Consider the following 18,998-nt stretch of genomic DNA (forward strand, 5'->3'; position numbering starts at 1 on the left):
CAGATACAGTTATCTTTTCTGCAAATTTTGGTTTCAAACTCAGTTAAACATACAACTCTGGCTCTCTCATTCTTCTCCATTGTTAATGATCTTGTGAGTTTGTTTATGGTGAAAGTTCAAGAAAAAACATAGGCAAAATATGAAACAAAGATGAAGATCAAAAGATAAGTGGCAAGGATATCATATTAAAAAGTAGTTGAACTCAGATAAATATTCTAAATTCGCATAGAATATGCATACATTAGTATTATATAATAAACCTTCAGTGATCAGGAAGAAGAATAACAGCACAGACACAAGTTTCTCTCTCTCACTCACTCCATAGCTATCTGAGTTCAGTAATGGTTTCGCCCATTAGACGCCAGTTGCTGGGGGCTTCCCCGAGGTGTTGCCACCTTCAGCTCCATCACCCTTCCTAGCTTGGCCTCTTGTCAAAGTGATGAAACCCTCACGCAAGTCCTCAACAATCTTGGCTTTAATCAGCCCTCTCTTTGGTGGGGGATTCCGAATATTCTTCACCTTCTTTGCTTTGTTGTCCATAGCCTGCTATGAGGGAAGGAAGTAGTGATAGTGAAGTAGAAGAAGAAGAAATAAGAAAGAATGAGGAAGATTGTGAAATAAAGCCAGGTGGGTTCTTTATATCAGAGATTCTTAGTGGGAAAAGCACATGACTTGAGGCAAACTCACTGACAAAAGTCCAATGTGTCACTCTGAAAATGAAACCTTTGGCCAAAAGAGAGATGAAATAATTGTTGTTGAAATCAAACCAAAGTTGCCCACTTGAATAAAACTGTTTGCAGAAAAGAAAATGAAGAGGAAAAATGCCAAAAGGTAACCACAAATCAAAACTCCCTTCCCCCCCGTAAAAGAAGCTTGGGGGGTGATTTTGAGTAGGTTCCAGCTATCACAAATTTGCCCTTGAAAAGTCTATCCTTATCCACAAAGATGTATCCTAATCAGATTATTATAGATAAAGGCTAAAGCTGAGGCACAGAAAAATATTCATTGTTGTCTCGTAATGACTACATCAATGGAGTTTAAATGATTTTTGTAGAGGGTTTTGTCTAGAGTCAGCTTCAGCTTTTAATCTTACTTGCATTTTAATAATTGTAGTGGATGGATTTTCTTTCTTCTACAGTACTATTATTAATATTACAGGAGGATGACTTGTTTATCTCACTACCATGGAATCTTCAAAGTTGGCAAGCAAAATCAAAGACAACTAAAAGTAAATAATAATAAATTGCCAAGCTAGAAAAGATAAAAAGAAATGATTAAGAGATTGAGATCATATTCCAGAATCTATTTACAGTTGCTGAATCTGTAGCATATCTTCAAGCTTCAAAAATATCATCTTATGGAAGACATGGAATTAGAACTTTTCTGGGCAATTTTAACTTTGCCCAGGAAACGAAAAGATGGACAAAAAAACAACAATTTTCAGAACTCAAATAATAAAAGAAAATACGTTTATTTTATATTATAACAAGTGCAATATACAAAAATGAAAGGAAATTGACAAGGGAAGATCTATATTTTACAGAGAAAAACAATAGGGAGCCCACAAGCTGAATTCATAGTTTACAGGAGCCAAAGGGACAATAACAACAAAGCTTACAAATCTTGTATAAATAATGCTGAAACTAAACAGTTCTTCCTTCTTGATAAAGATTGCAAATGAAAGTAAGAAGAAAAACACTGCAAATGAATCTGTCATCTGATTTAAGAATCTGAATGCCCTTCTGGAGTGTAATTACTTTGAGGTGGTGTTGCTGAAGAAGAGCTTCCAGCACTTACGTTATTCTTTGCTACTCTAGCCACAGTTACTACAGCCATCACCTTCTTTGCCAAGCCTGAAAAAATCCTTCTTTTAATTTCACCTCTCTTTGGAGGAAGTCTAATTTCTCTGGGTGAATTGTTGCCTTCATTTTCCATTGTTTTGAATCAAAAGAGAGGTTGAACTAGACCAGAGACGCTCTGTTTAGAAACAGATTTCCTCTGTTTCTAATAATGAAGAGGGAAAAAATGGAAACTTTCAGTTTCAGAGGTACTGAAAATCACTCAGAAGAAGAAAAGAAAGGAATTGGAACAAGTGACTCCCAGTGGGGCTTATTTATAAAAAATATTTCCAAGGCTTTTACACAGTGGACACTACTTAAATTCTAATAGATGAAGATTAAAATTTTTCTAATGTTTTCTCCTGTCGACACCAACTCTGCATCAGACAGCTGGTTTTCTTTTTCTTTTGTTTTTTCCTGGACTTGTGCAAATACAATTTACCATTGTTGTCACTCATTACAGTAGGAGGAAAGCTTTAGTCAAACGCCATAAGATATTCCCTTTAGATTAGATACCAAATTATAATATACTTATCCGGTTAATGGCCATATTAAACACCTGCTCAAATACAGAAATACAGTACATAATTTTCCACAATCATGAAAATCCATTCCAGGTAAAATGGAAAGGATAAAAATTAACAGTTAGAAAGATATGTATATGGTGATAATTGGTGAAAAGGATCTGTCAAAAGAGTCAAACTCAGCTCCTTCCATGGAAAAACCAGGCTCTTCTCTTTCATTTAAACTCCTTTTTTTTCTGAGTTCCCACAGAGGCCTTTCAGCTGACAGAAGGAGGAATATAAAAGCTTGGAGGTGAGTCCAAAGACATGAGGTGGCGTACAATTCAGCATCCCATCACCTAAACTCATTAAACTTTTAAAGGTCATTGAAAAGGACAAGCCATTCAAGTCGAACTTCAGAATTTAACAAATTAGAAGGCCAGTCAAGAGATGTGACAAGAGCAACCCCACTCAGATTGAGGAGATTGGGGGGGGCTTTTTGGCACAGTATCCAAACTATATTAAAAGTTCTAGATAGTCAAATACCTTCTCCAGGTAAATGAGGGGCAGGGGCAGGGGCATGACTTTTATTTTCTGCAAATTCTCTTCTGGGCTCCATCTGATATTATGAGTGGTCAACATTAAATATAGAAGATCGAGATAAATGACTTTTGAATGTTGAATAATGAATGAACCATGTGACTAGAACATAATTGCCAAAAGCAACACAGGATGACATTTAGGCACTTTGTTTGAGATTCAATTTGTAAAGTTGCCTGATATATGAGGCTTGTGTGAAACTCAAATAAACCCAGGCAGGCCTGGTGCTAGAATTGGAAAAAAAATTTATGGCTGCATTTGCTTAATAAGTTAGAGAGTTCTGTACTTCTGTTGACAGGATTAACTTCATTTGATTCAGACGAATTGCAGTTCGATTGCTTTAGGGCCATTTGACATGTTGCTCAGTAGTTTGTAGGTAATTTGAGTCAAAAGTAAAACAGAAAATATTAAGAAAGAAATGGCATTCAAAAGAATAGAATGCATGTATCAGTCACACTCGTTGTGTGGAAAAAGAAACCACTCCTCTAAGAAGTCAAATATTTGTGGGAGAAAGTTAACAAGAGTCAAAGATATAGCTTAAAAATTCACACTGAAATTTAAGAGCAGTGTGAACTCAAAGAATTGTGCTAGTCAAAAAGGAAATCTTCCCCGGAAGTAGAAAGGCCCTCTATTTGTATTTCACATTTCTAAGAAAATTAAGTGAACTTTTGTTGTCAAACCCATCTAGAAAAAGATTGAATTGAGGATGATGCCCAAACAAAGAAGAAAGATCATTGAATGAAACATTCATACAAATAACCATAATTGAATTGTATCAAGATTCGAATATTAGATAAATGCAATAGTTCTAATAGTTCGACTAAAAGTAAAACACCAAGGAACAACCGTTCGCCCGACGGAACACCTGTTTTAAGCAACATTCATGGTTGTTCAATTAGGAAATTCTTGGTCATTCAGTCATGATTGCTCTCGGAACAACCTTTGGAATAACCAAAGGTACTTTTGGAATGACCTTTGGAATAATCCAGTTCTGGTATGCTGGAATTAGAACGCTCATTCCTTAGGGAACGCCTATTCCACAATTCCCGCATCATAGAAAATTAAATGGTGTGTCCCAAAGGACCCCCTAACGCTGCTACCTCTGGAGCTTTAGGAGGATAAGAATGAAATAATAATAATAATAATAATAATAATAAGGTGTAATTAAGAATGGGTCAACGTTGCTGAAATTAGGGACTTAAAGTCATGTTAAGAAAGTAAAGTAAAAAATGTCATGCCAAGCCAAGCGTCATATATGACAAGATTTCTCACCAAAGTCCATATAAGGTATGACCTATCCCTGCTTTACATAATTTCATGTAAAGGAAAAAAGGGTAACATGTTTTTATAGTTCATAAATTTGCATTCTAAAATGTCAAAACATGTGAATAATTTTATGCATGTGTTCAGTATTATGGGGCATATGCATTCCCAAGAGCCTCAAGGCCAATACGTTAAATATTTGCCCTTACAAGTTTTAAAAATGTAATAAACATGTATTTTATATGAGTTATAAGTTAAAACTATTGTATTTCACCTTGGATTTTTTTATAGATTCTAAATCTAAAATTTCATAATTATTGAAAATTAATTTTTTATTTCAAATATTTATATATTTGATGAAAATTTATAATACTATGAAAAAGCAAATAAGAAAACTTAATTAAAATTAGAGGACTTTTTTTCTTTTTTGGGTATTAAACAAGGTTTAAAAAGAATTATTTTAAGGCCAAAAGACTTGTTCCCACCCAATGTTTAGTGTAAACTCAAACTCACAATCACTCATTTTCGAAAATCTAAATATCTACATATCTGTTAAATTTTATTATTATTGTTAAAGGTAAAATCGTTATTTAATTAAAAATATTAAAAAAAATTAAAGTTTCATCATATTTTCTCTTAATTTAAAAATTTAACAATTTTCCCTACCCAAAGTTTAAAAAGTAACCATTTTCCCCCAAGGTTTTTTGCTTTTTCTCTCTAGCAACCGTTTGTCTTCTTTGGCTATTGTCTCTCTCCCGGTCACACTTTTTTCCTTCTCCAATCATTTTCATTAGAGATGAAAATGATTAAAAAGGGAAAAGAGAGTGACCGAAAGGAGAGAGTTGACAACTGGAGACAAAAAATAGTCGTCAAAGATAAAAATATGAAAACTAAAAGGGTGAAATTGAAATTTTTTAGAAAGTTGAGGGTGATGATATATGGAAAAAAAAAAGAGAGTTTGTAACCCTAGACTTTAGGGGGGAGGGAGTCAATTTTTAAACCTGAAAAATATGAGGTTAGATGCTAGAAGTAAAAATTTCAAAACTTAAAAGTACTCCTAAAATATGAGTTTAAATAAAAATTTAAAATAAAAATTTTATCTCTAAAAATAATAGTAAAATTTAACAAATAGGTAAGTATTTCATATTTGAGTTTTTAAAAGTTAATAGATACGAGTTTGAATTTATACTAAATCTTGGGTGGAAATAAGTCTTTGGGCCTATTTCAAATATGAAATAGTATTGGCCTGTTAAGCAAGATTTAGCTGGCACGGCCCAACATAATGAGGTCTAAACGGGTCGAACTTGAATCCGTATACTGACCCTCAACTGATTCAGGTGGGAACCGCTTCTTAATCCTGCTTTTAACTTCTCTCTCACCAGTCCTGCACTCTCGCTCCGTTCTTACTCAGTTCATTCTCCGATCAGATAAACCCTAATCTCATATTTAACGCAATCGCACGGCTAATATATTTGAAAATAATTCTACATCGCTCTATAACAGTTGTCTCCGTGTTTATAAGCTTCAACAAATCTCCATCGTCGTCGATCGGCTTTATCTCCAGTTTTTTCGTAAGTCTTATTACTCTTCAAATTTATCATTTTTTTAATGAATTTATCTGGTGTACTCGAAATTTCGCCTTTCAATTTCTCCAAATTGCGCATTCTAGGGCTTTTTATTTTTCCTTTTATATCTGGAGAAATCGTTAGAGTGCTGATGTATAAACAATGAAAGCAAACAAAAAAAAAAAACCGGTTCCATTACTGTTATTCTAAGGATATCCTTGTGTATGCCTTTGGATATTGGTTTATGAACTACTAGATGAGGGCATGCCTTCAAATATTAGGTAGTGAAACAAAAGTTTTGTAGTAGCTTGGAAATTCAGTTATCGAAGAATGAATGACAGATGAAGACAGGTTGTTCAGTCTAAGGATTTTTAAACGGTTGGATATCGATATTTGTTTACTTCTAAAGTTTCTAGCTTTGGATGGTCATTTTTTTCAGAATGGTTTAGAAGGTTGTCATTCTATTCACGATCATGCAACTTTACTAACTCTCATTTTCTTGAGCCAATTTGATGTAGGTGCTAAATTATGTAAAACACATGTTACTTTGTGCCTTTATTGTGTAGAACCATAGGCATTTGTTTCAAGAGATAGTTTTTGTTGTTTTCCGGTTACTTTATGTTTGATGCTGTAGCTCAACACATAGTTAATATGTGTGTTCATGTACTGCCCTGTAATCGGTATATCTTTATACCATGTGAAATAGATGTAGGTAGAACTGTTTTATTTTATAATCAGGAAGACCTAGAAAAGTCTTATGTTGCTTTATTTTTTTTTCAAAAAAGCTTTTTAGGTGCTAATGTTTGTCAGTTAATCCTAATATTGATTGTTATTTAGGTATCTGTCTGGGATTATAGTTAAGATCATGGATCACCACGAAGATGAATATCGTATTGCTGGTGAACATCATGACAAGCAAGGTGATGAGGTAAGATTGGCATAACTGACACTGAAGCATAAGAGTCATGACTTGACCTTTTTGTTGCTTGGTTAAGTGTACCCTGTTTGTAGTTCTGAAGAGATATGCATATTGACATTTGGTTAGTGGTCAGGTACCAAGAAACCATATCTGTGTTATCAAATGTAGGAATTGATCCTATATGCTAGATTCTGCTACTGTGGTCTTTTTGATGCATTCATATGTTTGATTATGAGTTGATTGAAATCCTAAATAAGTTGATCAGATTTGAGGAAATTAATTGCTTTCTTCTTACATTATTCTTGTAATTATTTTTGTCAAGATTAATGACTTAGTTCACAAAATTACTTTCTTTTTGTTACAGGAGGCTGCTGCTCGCCTTGAGGAAATAAAAAAATCAATTGAAGCAAAAATGGCTCTTCGCCAAAGCAACTTGAATCCTGAAAGGCCAGGTTTGTTAAGTTTCTTTGGTTTGACAGACATATATGATAATTAATGATTTATTGGTCATGAAATTATACAATCTACATTCATAGTTTGTCACAAACAGACAGTCTTCATTCTGCATATTTTACAGCTTTAGTCTATTTTATTGTTACCGGTTTGGTTATGGGCATCATTTTGCTTTAGTTTTATATTGGCAACTTTCATATTTGAAATTTATATATTTTTTTTAAGTTTTTACTTCTTTAACAATGTTTTTTTTTTAATTTGTAATATGATTAGGCTTTAATAAGAAACTGTTATGGCAAACTCAATTCATGAGAGACTCAGTTGGATGATGAGCTGGATTGAACTTCATTGTAGGTTGATTTTCTAGAATTTTCAAGTTAGAATCTTAAAATTATTCCATTCCCCAACATAGATGTCATAATATGTGGCTGCTTATGAAATTAACTTCATCAGTTCTAACTCATGCTATGATTTGTTTTACAAGCAAGAAATGCCCTTCTGACAACTTTTGGATTTAAAAATTTATATTAGGATTTATATGTGAGTCACTGATGTCTGACAAAGTTTAGTCTTGGTTTCAGATTCAGGATTCCTCAGAACCCTGGACTCAAGCATTAAGCGCAACACAGCCATTATTAAAAAATTGAAGCAGATAAATGAAGAACAGCGAGAGGGGCTGATGGATGAGTTGAAAAGTGTCAATCTTAGCAAATTTGTTAGTGAAGCCGTGACGGCTATTTGTGATGCCAAGCTTAGATCCTCAGACATACAAGCAGCTGCTCAGGTAGCATTATGGATTTGAACAATAATTTCTGTGATTACATCCTACTAGAAATGACATGTATATTTCCTCTTATCTGTACTGTATCTAATTCTTAATCTGCCTTCAAAGATATGCTCATTGCTTCATCAACGATATAAAGATTTCTCGCCAAGCCTTATTCAAGGGCTCTTGAAAGTTTTCTTTCCTGGAAAATCTGGAGATGACATGGATGCAGACAGAAATTTGAAGGCCATGAAGAAGCGCAGCACTCTGAAACTGCTCTTGGAATTGTACTTTGTTGGAATTGTTGAAGATAACAGCATTTTTATTAATATTATTAAAGATATTACTAATGTAGAACATTTAAAAGACCGTGAAACCACACAGACAAATTTGACACTCCTTGCTAGTTTTGCTCGTCAAGGGAGAATTTTTTTAGGACTTTCACTGTCTGGACAAGAAATTTATGAAGAGGTAAAAACTATGTATCTTCTTTTTAAATGATCTGTACTTTTCTAATGCCTATGTTTTCCTTTGCATTTTGTGGTATTACATTGAAATTTATATCTTATTGGACTTTAGTGGAAATTTAACAATGTTTGGAGTTATCAACTTATTCATGTCCTGTTTGATTGATTGTGATATTGTCATTGGAAAGTTGCAATTTCTTATTTTTTATTTTATTTTTATAGACAAATTCATTTTTTTGTTAACATGCATTTTTATCTTTTTGGTGACTCCTATGCCTGATAATTTGCAACAGTTTTTCAAGGGCCTTAATATAACGGCAGACCAAAAGAAAATATTCAAAAAGGCATTTCATACATATTATGATGCTGTCCAAGAACTTCTCCAGTCTGAGCATACTGTAAGAATTTTACACCGTTGTGCATTAAATCCAAAGCTTTTTTTTTAAGTAGCTTATTGGCCCTGGATCCTGTTAATTTACAGTTATTCAGACTAAGAGTAATTTTCTTTTATGTTTGATTAAATTCTTCTTTCTACTTGTATTCTTTAATTGGTCGAATTGTTTAACCCTTGACAGTCACTTCGCCAAATGGAGCATGAAAATGCAAAAATCTTAAATGCTAAAGGAGAGCTCAGTGAAGAAAATATCTCTTCATATGAAAAACTGCGGAAATCTTATGACCATTTGTACCGTAATGTCTCTTCGTAAGTTATTCATACTTTCATTTCTTTTCCACTGTAAAATCAATGTCATTCCATCCACTGCTCTATTTATGCAGCCAATTTGATTTGATTGAAGTTAGAATGTGCGGTAGTTTTTTTTTTTTTTTAAATCATTGCAGATGTGTTGATGAATTTTATCATCTAAATCGAACAAGATTTCACGATACAAGTAAATATAAGTTTTCTCATTTTTTAAATGCTTTTCTTTGAAGTTCATGCTTGGTTGCTTTTTCCTTTTGTCTTTTCATTTAAATTTGTTGAGAATTTTTGCCATAGGCATAGGCAGTATGTCAAGAGACAGGCAGGACCACTGCTCCGCCAATAGAAAGATTTATTGCCTATGGTTTAAAGGATTTTTTTCTAATTTCTTGTATCATGAACTCCAGCGTGAATATTTCTTGTCATGTTTGTACTTGGGCACTTGCTTCAGGTCAGTTTAATTTCCCTTCCTACTGCTGTTAGGGGGTCTAAAACAAGTTCCCTTATAGTTACAGCTTGATATTGTCATGTGATTGATCAAAATTTAATTAAATGATTTTTTTTTTGTAATTCATTTACCATTTAATATTTTTTTGCTTTACAGTTTAGCTGAAGCACTTGACATGCAGCCTCCAGTCATGCCAGAGGATGTTCACACAACTAGAGTTGCTTCTGGAGAGGATGCTTCTTCTCCTGCTGCTGGAAAAGATCCTTCATTACTTGAAGCTGTGTGGGATGATGAAGATACTAGGGCTTTCTATGAGTGCTTACCAGATCTCAGGTTGTTTTGTCTTACACTTAATACACTTTTAAAAAGATAAAGAAGAGTTTTCACGGATGGGTGTCAATAATTATAGAATTTTTTTGTTGATTGAATTATGAGTGAGAATTTATCTATTTGCTATCCAGAGCATTTGTTCCAGCTGTATTACTGGGAGAAGCTGAGCCCAAAGTGAATGACCAATCTGCAAAGACACAAGAGCAACCAACTGTAAGGAATCAGAATTTAATTCTTTTTCTTTCTCTATCATTGTTTTCTGAGTAGAAATACTGTGATAATATTTGCATATTTTTAATTGAAAATGTTAGATCCCAAATTTCTGTGTGAAGTAGTTACTTAACTTGGTCTAAGTTAATTTGGCTTAATGGTTTTGTGTTCTAATCTCTTTAATGTATTCACAAAATTATAATAAGTTATGCTTTGGTTATGGTTGCATAAGTGGTTTTGGTTGTATTTGATTCTTATGCAACTTCATGTAAGGGGTTTCTTGGAGCTCAAGTTTTCTGGGTTGCACACTCATTGGTGCAAGTTGCTTCTGTACCATGCACTTTATTCCTGATGTTTTACATTACCTTAAAAGTAATTAATCGGCTTCAATTTATCATTTTCATACTTCTTTCTTTTTACTGGTTCAGAAAATACCACTATTTGTGTTTCCTAAGATCGGAAATTCATTTATCTTCTCAGAAAAGCATAAAGATAAGTCTAACTAGTATCTATACTAGATTATTGGAGGGTCTTAACAGCTCCACAATAATGTCTGGACTCAAACACTGGATTTCTTTAGTTATGTGGTCAGCTTTTATCTGAGCATTGTGTGGTCTGCATTAATACATTATGCTATTACAGTTTTATATGAGCGTCTGTTTGTGTTTGTTATTTAGCAGCATGATGTATGTTTATGTAAGCTTTGCTATGGAATACTATTTCAATGATTTAAGTGAGGATTTCTGATCAAAGTTCTTTCCTATGTAAGGAACCGGCTACTGAATCAGAGCAAGGTCAATCAGGTACTCAAGATACTGCAGAGATTTCTGCAGACTCTGGCACTTTGCAAGAGGTGAAAACCATTGAGAAGGGAAAGGATAAGGAAGAGAAGGATAAAGAGAAAGCTAAAGATCTAGACAAGGAAAAAGGGAAAGAGAAAGAGTCAGACAAGGAGAAAGGGAAAGAAAAAGATCCAGATAGAAAAGGGGATACTGAAAAGGAGAAACTTAAAGGTCTTGAAGGGACAAATTTGGATGCTTTATTGCAGAGACTTCCTGGCTGTGTCAGCCGTGACCTTATAGATCAGTTGACTGTAATCATATCTCTGTCTGACCTTTGCAGTTTAAATTTCTCTCTCTTTTATTTTCCCCTTTTTGTTATTGTGCACATCTATAGTGAAGATTATGCCTTTTGTTTTGTCTTTCAGGTGGAGTTTTGTTATTTAAATTCAAAATCAAATCGAAAAAGGCTTGTGAGGGCATTGTTCAATGTCCCCAGAACATCTCTGGAACTGTTGCCATACTACTCACGCATGGTTGCCACGCTGTCAACTTGTATGAAGGATGTCTCTTCCATGCTCTTACAGTTGTTGGAGGAAGAGTTCAACTTCTTAATAAATAAAAAGGTTTGATTTGCTGAACATTGTATGTCGTTTATTGAAAGTTTGGATGGCTAGTCATCTTCTTATATATCTGGTCACTACAATCTTAAATCTAATTTCCCATTGCAGGATCAAATGAACATTGAAACAAAGATCAGAAATATTAGGTTTATTGGAGAACTATGCAAGTTCAAAATTGCATCAGCTGGCCTTGTTTTTAGTTGCCTGAAGGTATAACCTGAGTAACTGATTCATAGATAATATCCTATTATTTAGTGGATATGGAATACTTTTTTAATGCTTTTGTCTGCAGGACATGGTATACTTTTTATGCTGAGACCTGAGCCTTTCTTATGCTTTAGCACTGTGTGATTATGCTTTTGTATTATTTGGAAAAATTCTTCTGGCCTCTTTGCTCTGTCTTTAAAGGTTTATAATGTTAGTGGAATGTTACTTAAAGATCTTTTCTTTCTTTTTCTGCTAGTCTTGTTTAGATGATTTCACCCACCACAATATTGATGTGGCTTGCAATCTTCTTGAGACATGTGGCCGCTTTCTCTATCGCTCTCCAGAAACTACTGTACGAATGGCCAACATGCTGGAGATATTGATGCGTTTGAAGAATGTCAAAAATTTGGATCCTCGGCACGCCACTCTTGTGGAAAATGCTTACTACCTGTGCAAACCGCCTGAAAGATCTGCACGAATTGCTAAAGTTCGCCCACCATTGCATCAGGTATATATTGTTTTCATGTTAAAGATTCAATGTATTGTATAGTTTTTATCTCATTTGCGGGATTAACCTGTCATCTCATTCTTTTTTGCAGTATATCAGGAAGTTATTATTTTCAGATCTTGATAAGTCTTCCATTGAGCATGTTCTGAGGCAACTTCGTAAATTACCATGGAGTGATTGTGAATCCTATCTTTTGAAGTGCTTTATGAAGGTTCATAAAGGAAAGTATGGTCAGATTCATTTGATTGCTTCTCTCACAACTGGTTTGAGTCGCTATCATGATGAATTCGCTGTAGCTGTTGTTGATGAGGTTAGCTTTTTTCATTTTTCCAGATTTTGTTTCAGTTGTCCCTTATATAGGATGATCTTGGTTTCGACAAGGCAATATTCCCTTTTTCAGTTATATTCAGGGTCTTTGTTTCATTGGTCATTTCATCCTGCAGTTTGTTTATGTTGGTTTTGCAATTTGTAACTTAAGCATGTAGATGATGTGATATTGAAAATGCTGGTCTACGGAATTTGTCAGCATAAGCACATGTTTTCTCTGTCATCACATTTTGCAAATGCAATAGCATATAGTGTGAATAGGCTGGTTGTATATTCTAGATCATTGCTTGGTAGTCTCTAAATTATCTCTTGGCTTGTACATTTGAGCCTTTAATGATTCGGTATGACTATGAGCATGCTGTTGTCTTGAAATTTGTGTTATAATTACGTTTGCATCATTTGTTTTCAGGTTTTGGAGGAGATTAGGCTTGGGCTAGAATTGAATGACTATGGAATGCAGCAGAGACGCATTGCTCATATGAGGTTTTTAGGGGAGCTATACAACTATGAACATGTGGACTCAGCTGTTGTTTTTGATACACTTTATTTGATTCTTGTCTTTGGTCATGGCACACCAGAGGTAAGGATTAATTTTTCTATGTTCTTGTGTTCAAAGCATTTGGCAATTTCATTGTTTTGAGAAAATTTATTTACCCACAATAATTGGAGAAGCTTGTAGATGGAGCCCTTAATCTTGTATGCGTATGTATATATATACTTTCACCTAGCTAACATTGACACATGATGAATTTATGGTGAAATCTGTGGCTAAGAACTTCGTAATTTTAATTACAAACAAGCAGAATGCTTGCATCTTTTTAGCACAAATGGTGATATAATCAAGAATATTTGAATATATTGCTGTTTTCATTTTTTTTCCTTTATTATATACTGTAATCTTTGTTGAGTTTGGTAAAAAATCCATAATCAATCTTACTCTTGGATCATGATACACTTTTGTTAATTTATGCTATTAGCAAGATGTGCTGGATCCACCAGAAGACTGTTTCCGCATCAGGATGGTTATCACTCTTTTGGAGACTTGCGGGCATTATTTTGGCCGAGGCTCTTCTAAGAGGAAACTTGATCGGTTCTTGATAAACTTCCAGAGGTATATTATCAGCAAGGGTGTACTTCCACTGGATATTGAATTTGATTTGCAGGTTGGTGATACAGCTTGTGTTAATTATGGAATATATAAGAAACTATGCTCTATAATTTGGAATTCATTGTGCTTTGATGTATTTTTCTTCCCCTGTCCCCGCCCAGCTTTTTCTCTTTTGTCCCAATTGTTTGCTGGCAACCTTACTGATTGTGAAATCCTTTGGTTTCTCTTTGATTTTGCTTTTCTGAACCTTAGCATTTTGGCTTTCTCCTTTATTTGCTAGCTTTGAGAAAGTACACAAATTGCTCAAACAGTGCAATGAGTTTGTGGCTGATTACAGATGTACAGTCATCAGAATTGAAATTATTTTTCTTATATTTTACTCATTCCTTATGACAAAATAATCAAATTTGAACACGTTGGGTATTGATGATGGCCTTTGGCTATGCTGGGAAATCTTGGCACCTCTGGCATCAAAATCTTCACTTGAGTTGGTTGCAATTATACTTGAGCTTGGATCTTGCAAAGATTAATGACCTTTTCAACCTACATTAGACATGTATCTTCCCTAATTTCGGGTTGGCATTCCGTGCTATTCTTGGAATGCTTCATCAAGATTTGTTTCAGAGATTATAGTATTGTTTTGTGATTAAATAAGCTTATAGGTTGAAGTGTTTGCAGGATTTATTTGCGGAATTACGCCCCAACATGACACGATACTCTTCCATTGAAGAAGTTAATGCAGCTCTGGTAGAACTAGAGGAGCATGAACGCACTGTATCAACTGAAAAAGCTAATAGTGAGAAGCATTCTGACACTGAAAAGCCTTCAAGCCAGACTGCTGCCAATGCCATCTCAGCTAATGGACAAAACACTATGCGTGGTGCTGAGGAAAATGGTAGAGTGCATGAGGACAATGCTGACAGTGACAGTGATTCTGGAAGTGGCACTATTGACCCAGACAGGCACGATGAAGATGACTTGGACGATGAGAATCATGATGAAGAAGGTGACAATGAGGACGATGATGATGATGATGAGGGTGGTGGTCCTGCTTCCGATGAGGATGATGAAGTTCATTTCAGACAGAAGCAGGCAGAGGTTGATCCTGAGGAAATAATGAATTTTGACCTGGAGCTCAAGGCTGTTGTTCAGGAGAGCATGGAGCAGCGTAAGCAGGAGCTACGAGGGCGACCTACTTTGAATATGATGATACCAATGAACTTGTTTGAAGGGTCATCCAAGGATCATCATGGAAGAACAGTGGGAGGGGAAAGCGGTGATGAGGCATTGGATGAGGACACTGGAGAAGGAAAGGAGGTTCAGGTTAAAGTTCTTGTGAAGCGTGGGAACAAGCAACAAACAAAACAAATGTACATTCCGCGGGATTGTTCACTTGTCCAGAGCACGAAACAGAAAGAAGCAGCAGAGTTGGAAGAGAAACAAGATATCAAGAGATTGGTCTTGGAATACAATGATAGAGAAGAGGATAACAATGGGCTGGGAACCCAAACACTTAATTCTAATTGGATACCAAGTGGGAGCAGCAGAGTTTCCACCCGTGGCAGCATGTGGGAAGGAACCTCCAGGAGAACTGGTGGATCACGCCATGGGCATCATCATTATTCAGGGACTGGAACCTATCACAGGAGAAAGTGAAGTCCTCTAAAACAAGAATGTGAGTATTCTGACTTGGGCAACACCATGATAGGATGTGGAATCTATAACAAGTAGAAAATACTCTAATTTGGGAAGACCTTATGGTGAAAACATCTTCACCAGGAGCTTGCTGTCTATCAATGAGTTTTTGCGTCATCGAGTGAGTTTGATGATGAAGAGAATTTATTCTAAATTGCATTTTATTTTTCCATCCTGGCGGTTGGGAGCCCTGCTTAGTAGCCTGAGGACCAGTGATTACTGTTTACCTTTATGTATTGGCAAGGTGAACTCAGTCTAACTTTCTTGTCATGTTAGGAGGTTTTTAGTGTGAAAGTGAAAATGAGAATGTACGGACATGGTTGTTGGAGTTATGATTTGCGAATATCGCTATTATTGTGCTCTGTAATTAGATTATAGGCATCTTAACTAATCAGTATTTCTCTGTATTCTGATGTATATGTTTTAAAATACAGGTATTGGGCCTATGGGCTTGATAAAGGAATTCACTTGTGGTTTGGGTTTTCGGCTTTTTCATGTACGGATATGACAAAAAGAAAATGGAAGTAATACTTGGTTGCCTTTTGTGACTACTCAGAGTTTCAAATGATCAGACACTAATTTTCTTTTAATCATTTACACATACACAAAGTGGGATGTACCTTTGAAGGATTGAGTGTCAAAAGAGAAAGTTCTATTTATAAGAGAGTATGAATTTAAGGTTTTTTTGGTGATATATTAAGATTAAAATTTTGACATACTTAATTCAATATTTCTTGACTTATTTAGTTCAGTGGATGTAGAATTAGTCATTAGATTTAGAATTTCTCTTATTTTAATGTGATTAATTTGATTTCAAAAGAGCAATTTGGTTTAGTTGAGGTTTTTCATTACCCAAAAATAAAATATTTAAAATCTCTCTTAAAGCTTAGTGCCCATAGATCTTTTGATGACCATATCCAACTAAGTGTTGATATAATCATGTAAACAAAAAAATTTACTTCCATATAGAACAAGCCCAACTGAATATTTTGCCTCTACTCACCATTTGTGGATGACAAACGCAACCCATTTAACTACTTAAACTAAAGATTTATCTTTAAAAATAAAAAGCCAAAAACACAAAATCTTCCCTATTGGGAATTTGGTTCTCCACAAACCCTTGCTGACAATAAACCCATCTTCATTGGAGCACTTTTCCTAGTTGAAATCTGTGTGTTATCAATCACACATGTGGGTCCTACTTTATTATTATTTTGGCGGCCAAAGGACTTATTCTCACCCAACTTTTGATGTACTCACAGTCACACCAATGAGCTTTAAAAAATTTAAAGTCTCACCCACAAGTCCATTATCATTAGAAATTTTTGTTAGAAGTAGAGATAAAATTATTATTTTATTAATAATATTTAAAAAATAAAATTTATTACATTTTTTCTATATGTTTTAAAAACTAATAATTATATTTATGTTTAAAGTTTTCTAATTTTAAAAAGTCATAATTATTCCCCCAAACCTAAGGTTTTTTTTTTCACCCCTTCCACCACCATCTTCAGTACTAATAACCTCTCCTCTCCACCCTAAAATGTTGGCTAACATACGACGAAACACGAAGATCTCCCTTCTCCAGATCTCTTCGTCTCTTTGTAGAAACGAAGAGACCGATCTCTTCTTCAAAGATGAATAAATCTGGAGAGAAGAAGTGTCAACCAACGTTTTAAGGTGAAGAGGGGAGGTCGTCAGTACCAAAAATTGTGGCATGAGGAGAGAAAAAAAACCCTAGGTTTGGGAGGGGAGAGAATGTGAGTTTTTAAAATTAGAAAACTTTACTAATCGATGAAATTATTAGTTTTTAAAACTTAGGAAAAAATATATAATGAATTTTATATTTTTTTAATATTATTAAAAAAATGATGATTTTATTGTTATCTCTAATAAGAAATTTTAGCGCTAGTTAGTTTATGAGTGAGATTTTGGATTTTTTAAACTCTATAAGTGTGACTTTGACAAGCTACCAAAACTTGGGTGGGAAATAGACTTTCGGCCTGTTTTGGGCCAATTATTAGGGCATTGTAATCTTTTTTTTCACGCCAATTTTGTATAATATTCTTCATTTCCTCATTAGGATTAGGAAAAAGCATTAAGCAAAGGTTTATTCCTTATGTTATTATTATTATAAAAATCCATAAACCGTTGTCCCAAAACCAGGGCCATAGGTGTTTCTTGTTCAAAGCTAAAAGAGGGATTCTCCATATTATTTATTTGGTGAAATGCAAAAGAAGAAATCCATCTTCTACCACGTTCTATTATGATTGAAAATAATAAAATTTATATAGATAATAAAGTCAAAGACTTTGTTTGACTTTTCTTAGCCTAATCTAATTATTCCTTAAACTTGTTACGATTAAGGCATAAATGAGTTTAACATGAGAATTTTTACTTAACCAAGGAAATAATCAGTTTGACTCTAGTTATTTTTAATTATAATAATTATAAGATTACGTGAAAATAGATTACTTAAAAAATTAATTAAATATAAATTATTATTATTATATTTGATAATTTATTTAAAAAATAAGAAAATATTAATATATTATTTTATTTAAATATCTTTAACATATTATTGACATAAATTAGTAGTGTGTTTTATTAACCTAATATGTCTTATAATAAGGTATTTGTTTTGTGTATTTGTTAAAATATTTTCTATATTAATAATATATATTTTTTATGTTGTCAAGTTATGAAATTAATTAATTAAATTATCTTTTTAAAATTGTTATCTTATTTTCAATTTTTTTCAAAAATATTCCCCCCCTTTTTCCCAATTTTTTTTTCCTCATCTCTTTGATCATCATCTCTGTTTCGAACAACTGCCTCTTGTTACCCTAAATTGTCATCTTCTCCCTCTTTTTCTGAAGCTGTCATCGAATTCAACCAAAAAGGTAAGATAAAGTGTCTTCTCTCTCTTTTAGATGTCAAAAGATGACGTTTTATTATTTAAATTTAGACAACGAAACAAAATGTTATCTTTAGTTGTTCAGACGACACTCTTTTTTCTAAATCAAAATATAACGTCCTTTCATCATCCAGACATCGTCCATTCACCAAATTAATTTTTCAGACCCTATGGAGAAAATGACAATTTTTTAAAACTTAATTTTCAAAAAATTATTAGTTTTTCAAACTAAAAAGAAAAAAATAATATAAATTTTTAAAGTTTTAGAATTTAACTATAAAATAATAATTTTATTCTTCATACTAACAAAAATTTAGAAATAAATGAATGTGTATATTTTTTAAATCATGTAAATGTGAATTTGTTTTTACAATAAATCTGGGCAGTAATAAGTCTTTTTTGGCCTTAAACATATTATAATAAAACTATTAATATAATAATTCTCATTCCATAGGAAAAAACTTCTACGAAACCGCATCGTTTTTCACGTGTTTCCCGTCATCACCCCTTAATTAAACTGTATCATGAATCGTACACGTGTCCAAGACAAACGAAAAAACACGTGAACAAAAAAGCGGAAGGACAATAACGTAAATCAAGCTCAAAAGAAGGGCTACAAAAAGGAGCAGAAGCGAAGACTTCGATTCTAAAGGATAGAAAGTGTCCACGTCACCCCTCTTCCTTTAAAACCTCGTACCCCTACCGACAACTACGCCCATTGCTTATCAACTCATTTTTATTTTCAATTATTCACAATCATCCACTTGCTTGT

General features: G+C 33.9%; 1 protein-coding gene across 1 annotated transcript; it reads left to right on the top strand.

Moving 5' to 3' along the window:
• Window positions 1–5,563: 5,563 nt before the first annotated feature.
• On the top strand, window positions 5,564–15,860 carry LOC123192865 (regulator of nonsense transcripts UPF2). Its single transcript, XM_044605548.1, has 17 exons — window positions 5,564–5,775; window positions 6,607–6,697; window positions 7,053–7,140; window positions 7,723–7,925; window positions 8,034–8,378; window positions 8,668–8,772; window positions 8,950–9,077; window positions 9,679–9,855; window positions 9,984–10,065; window positions 10,832–11,155; window positions 11,270–11,467; window positions 11,573–11,674; window positions 11,928–12,179; window positions 12,271–12,489; window positions 12,916–13,086; window positions 13,484–13,669; window positions 14,293–15,860. The coding sequence occupies exons 2-17, from the start codon at window positions 6,635–6,637 to the stop codon at window positions 15,268–15,270; spliced, it is 3,621 nt and encodes a 1,206-aa protein (XP_044461483.1). The 5' UTR covers window positions 5,564–5,775; window positions 6,607–6,634; the 3' UTR covers window positions 15,271–15,860.
• The last annotated feature ends 3,138 nt before the right edge of the window (window positions 15,861–18,998 follow it).

Source organism: Mangifera indica, chromosome 12, assembly GCF_011075055.1.
Source record: "Mangifera indica cultivar Alphonso chromosome 12, CATAS_Mindica_2.1, whole genome shotgun sequence".
NCBI classification, from domain to species: domain Eukaryota; kingdom Viridiplantae; phylum Streptophyta; class Magnoliopsida; order Sapindales; family Anacardiaceae; genus Mangifera; species Mangifera indica.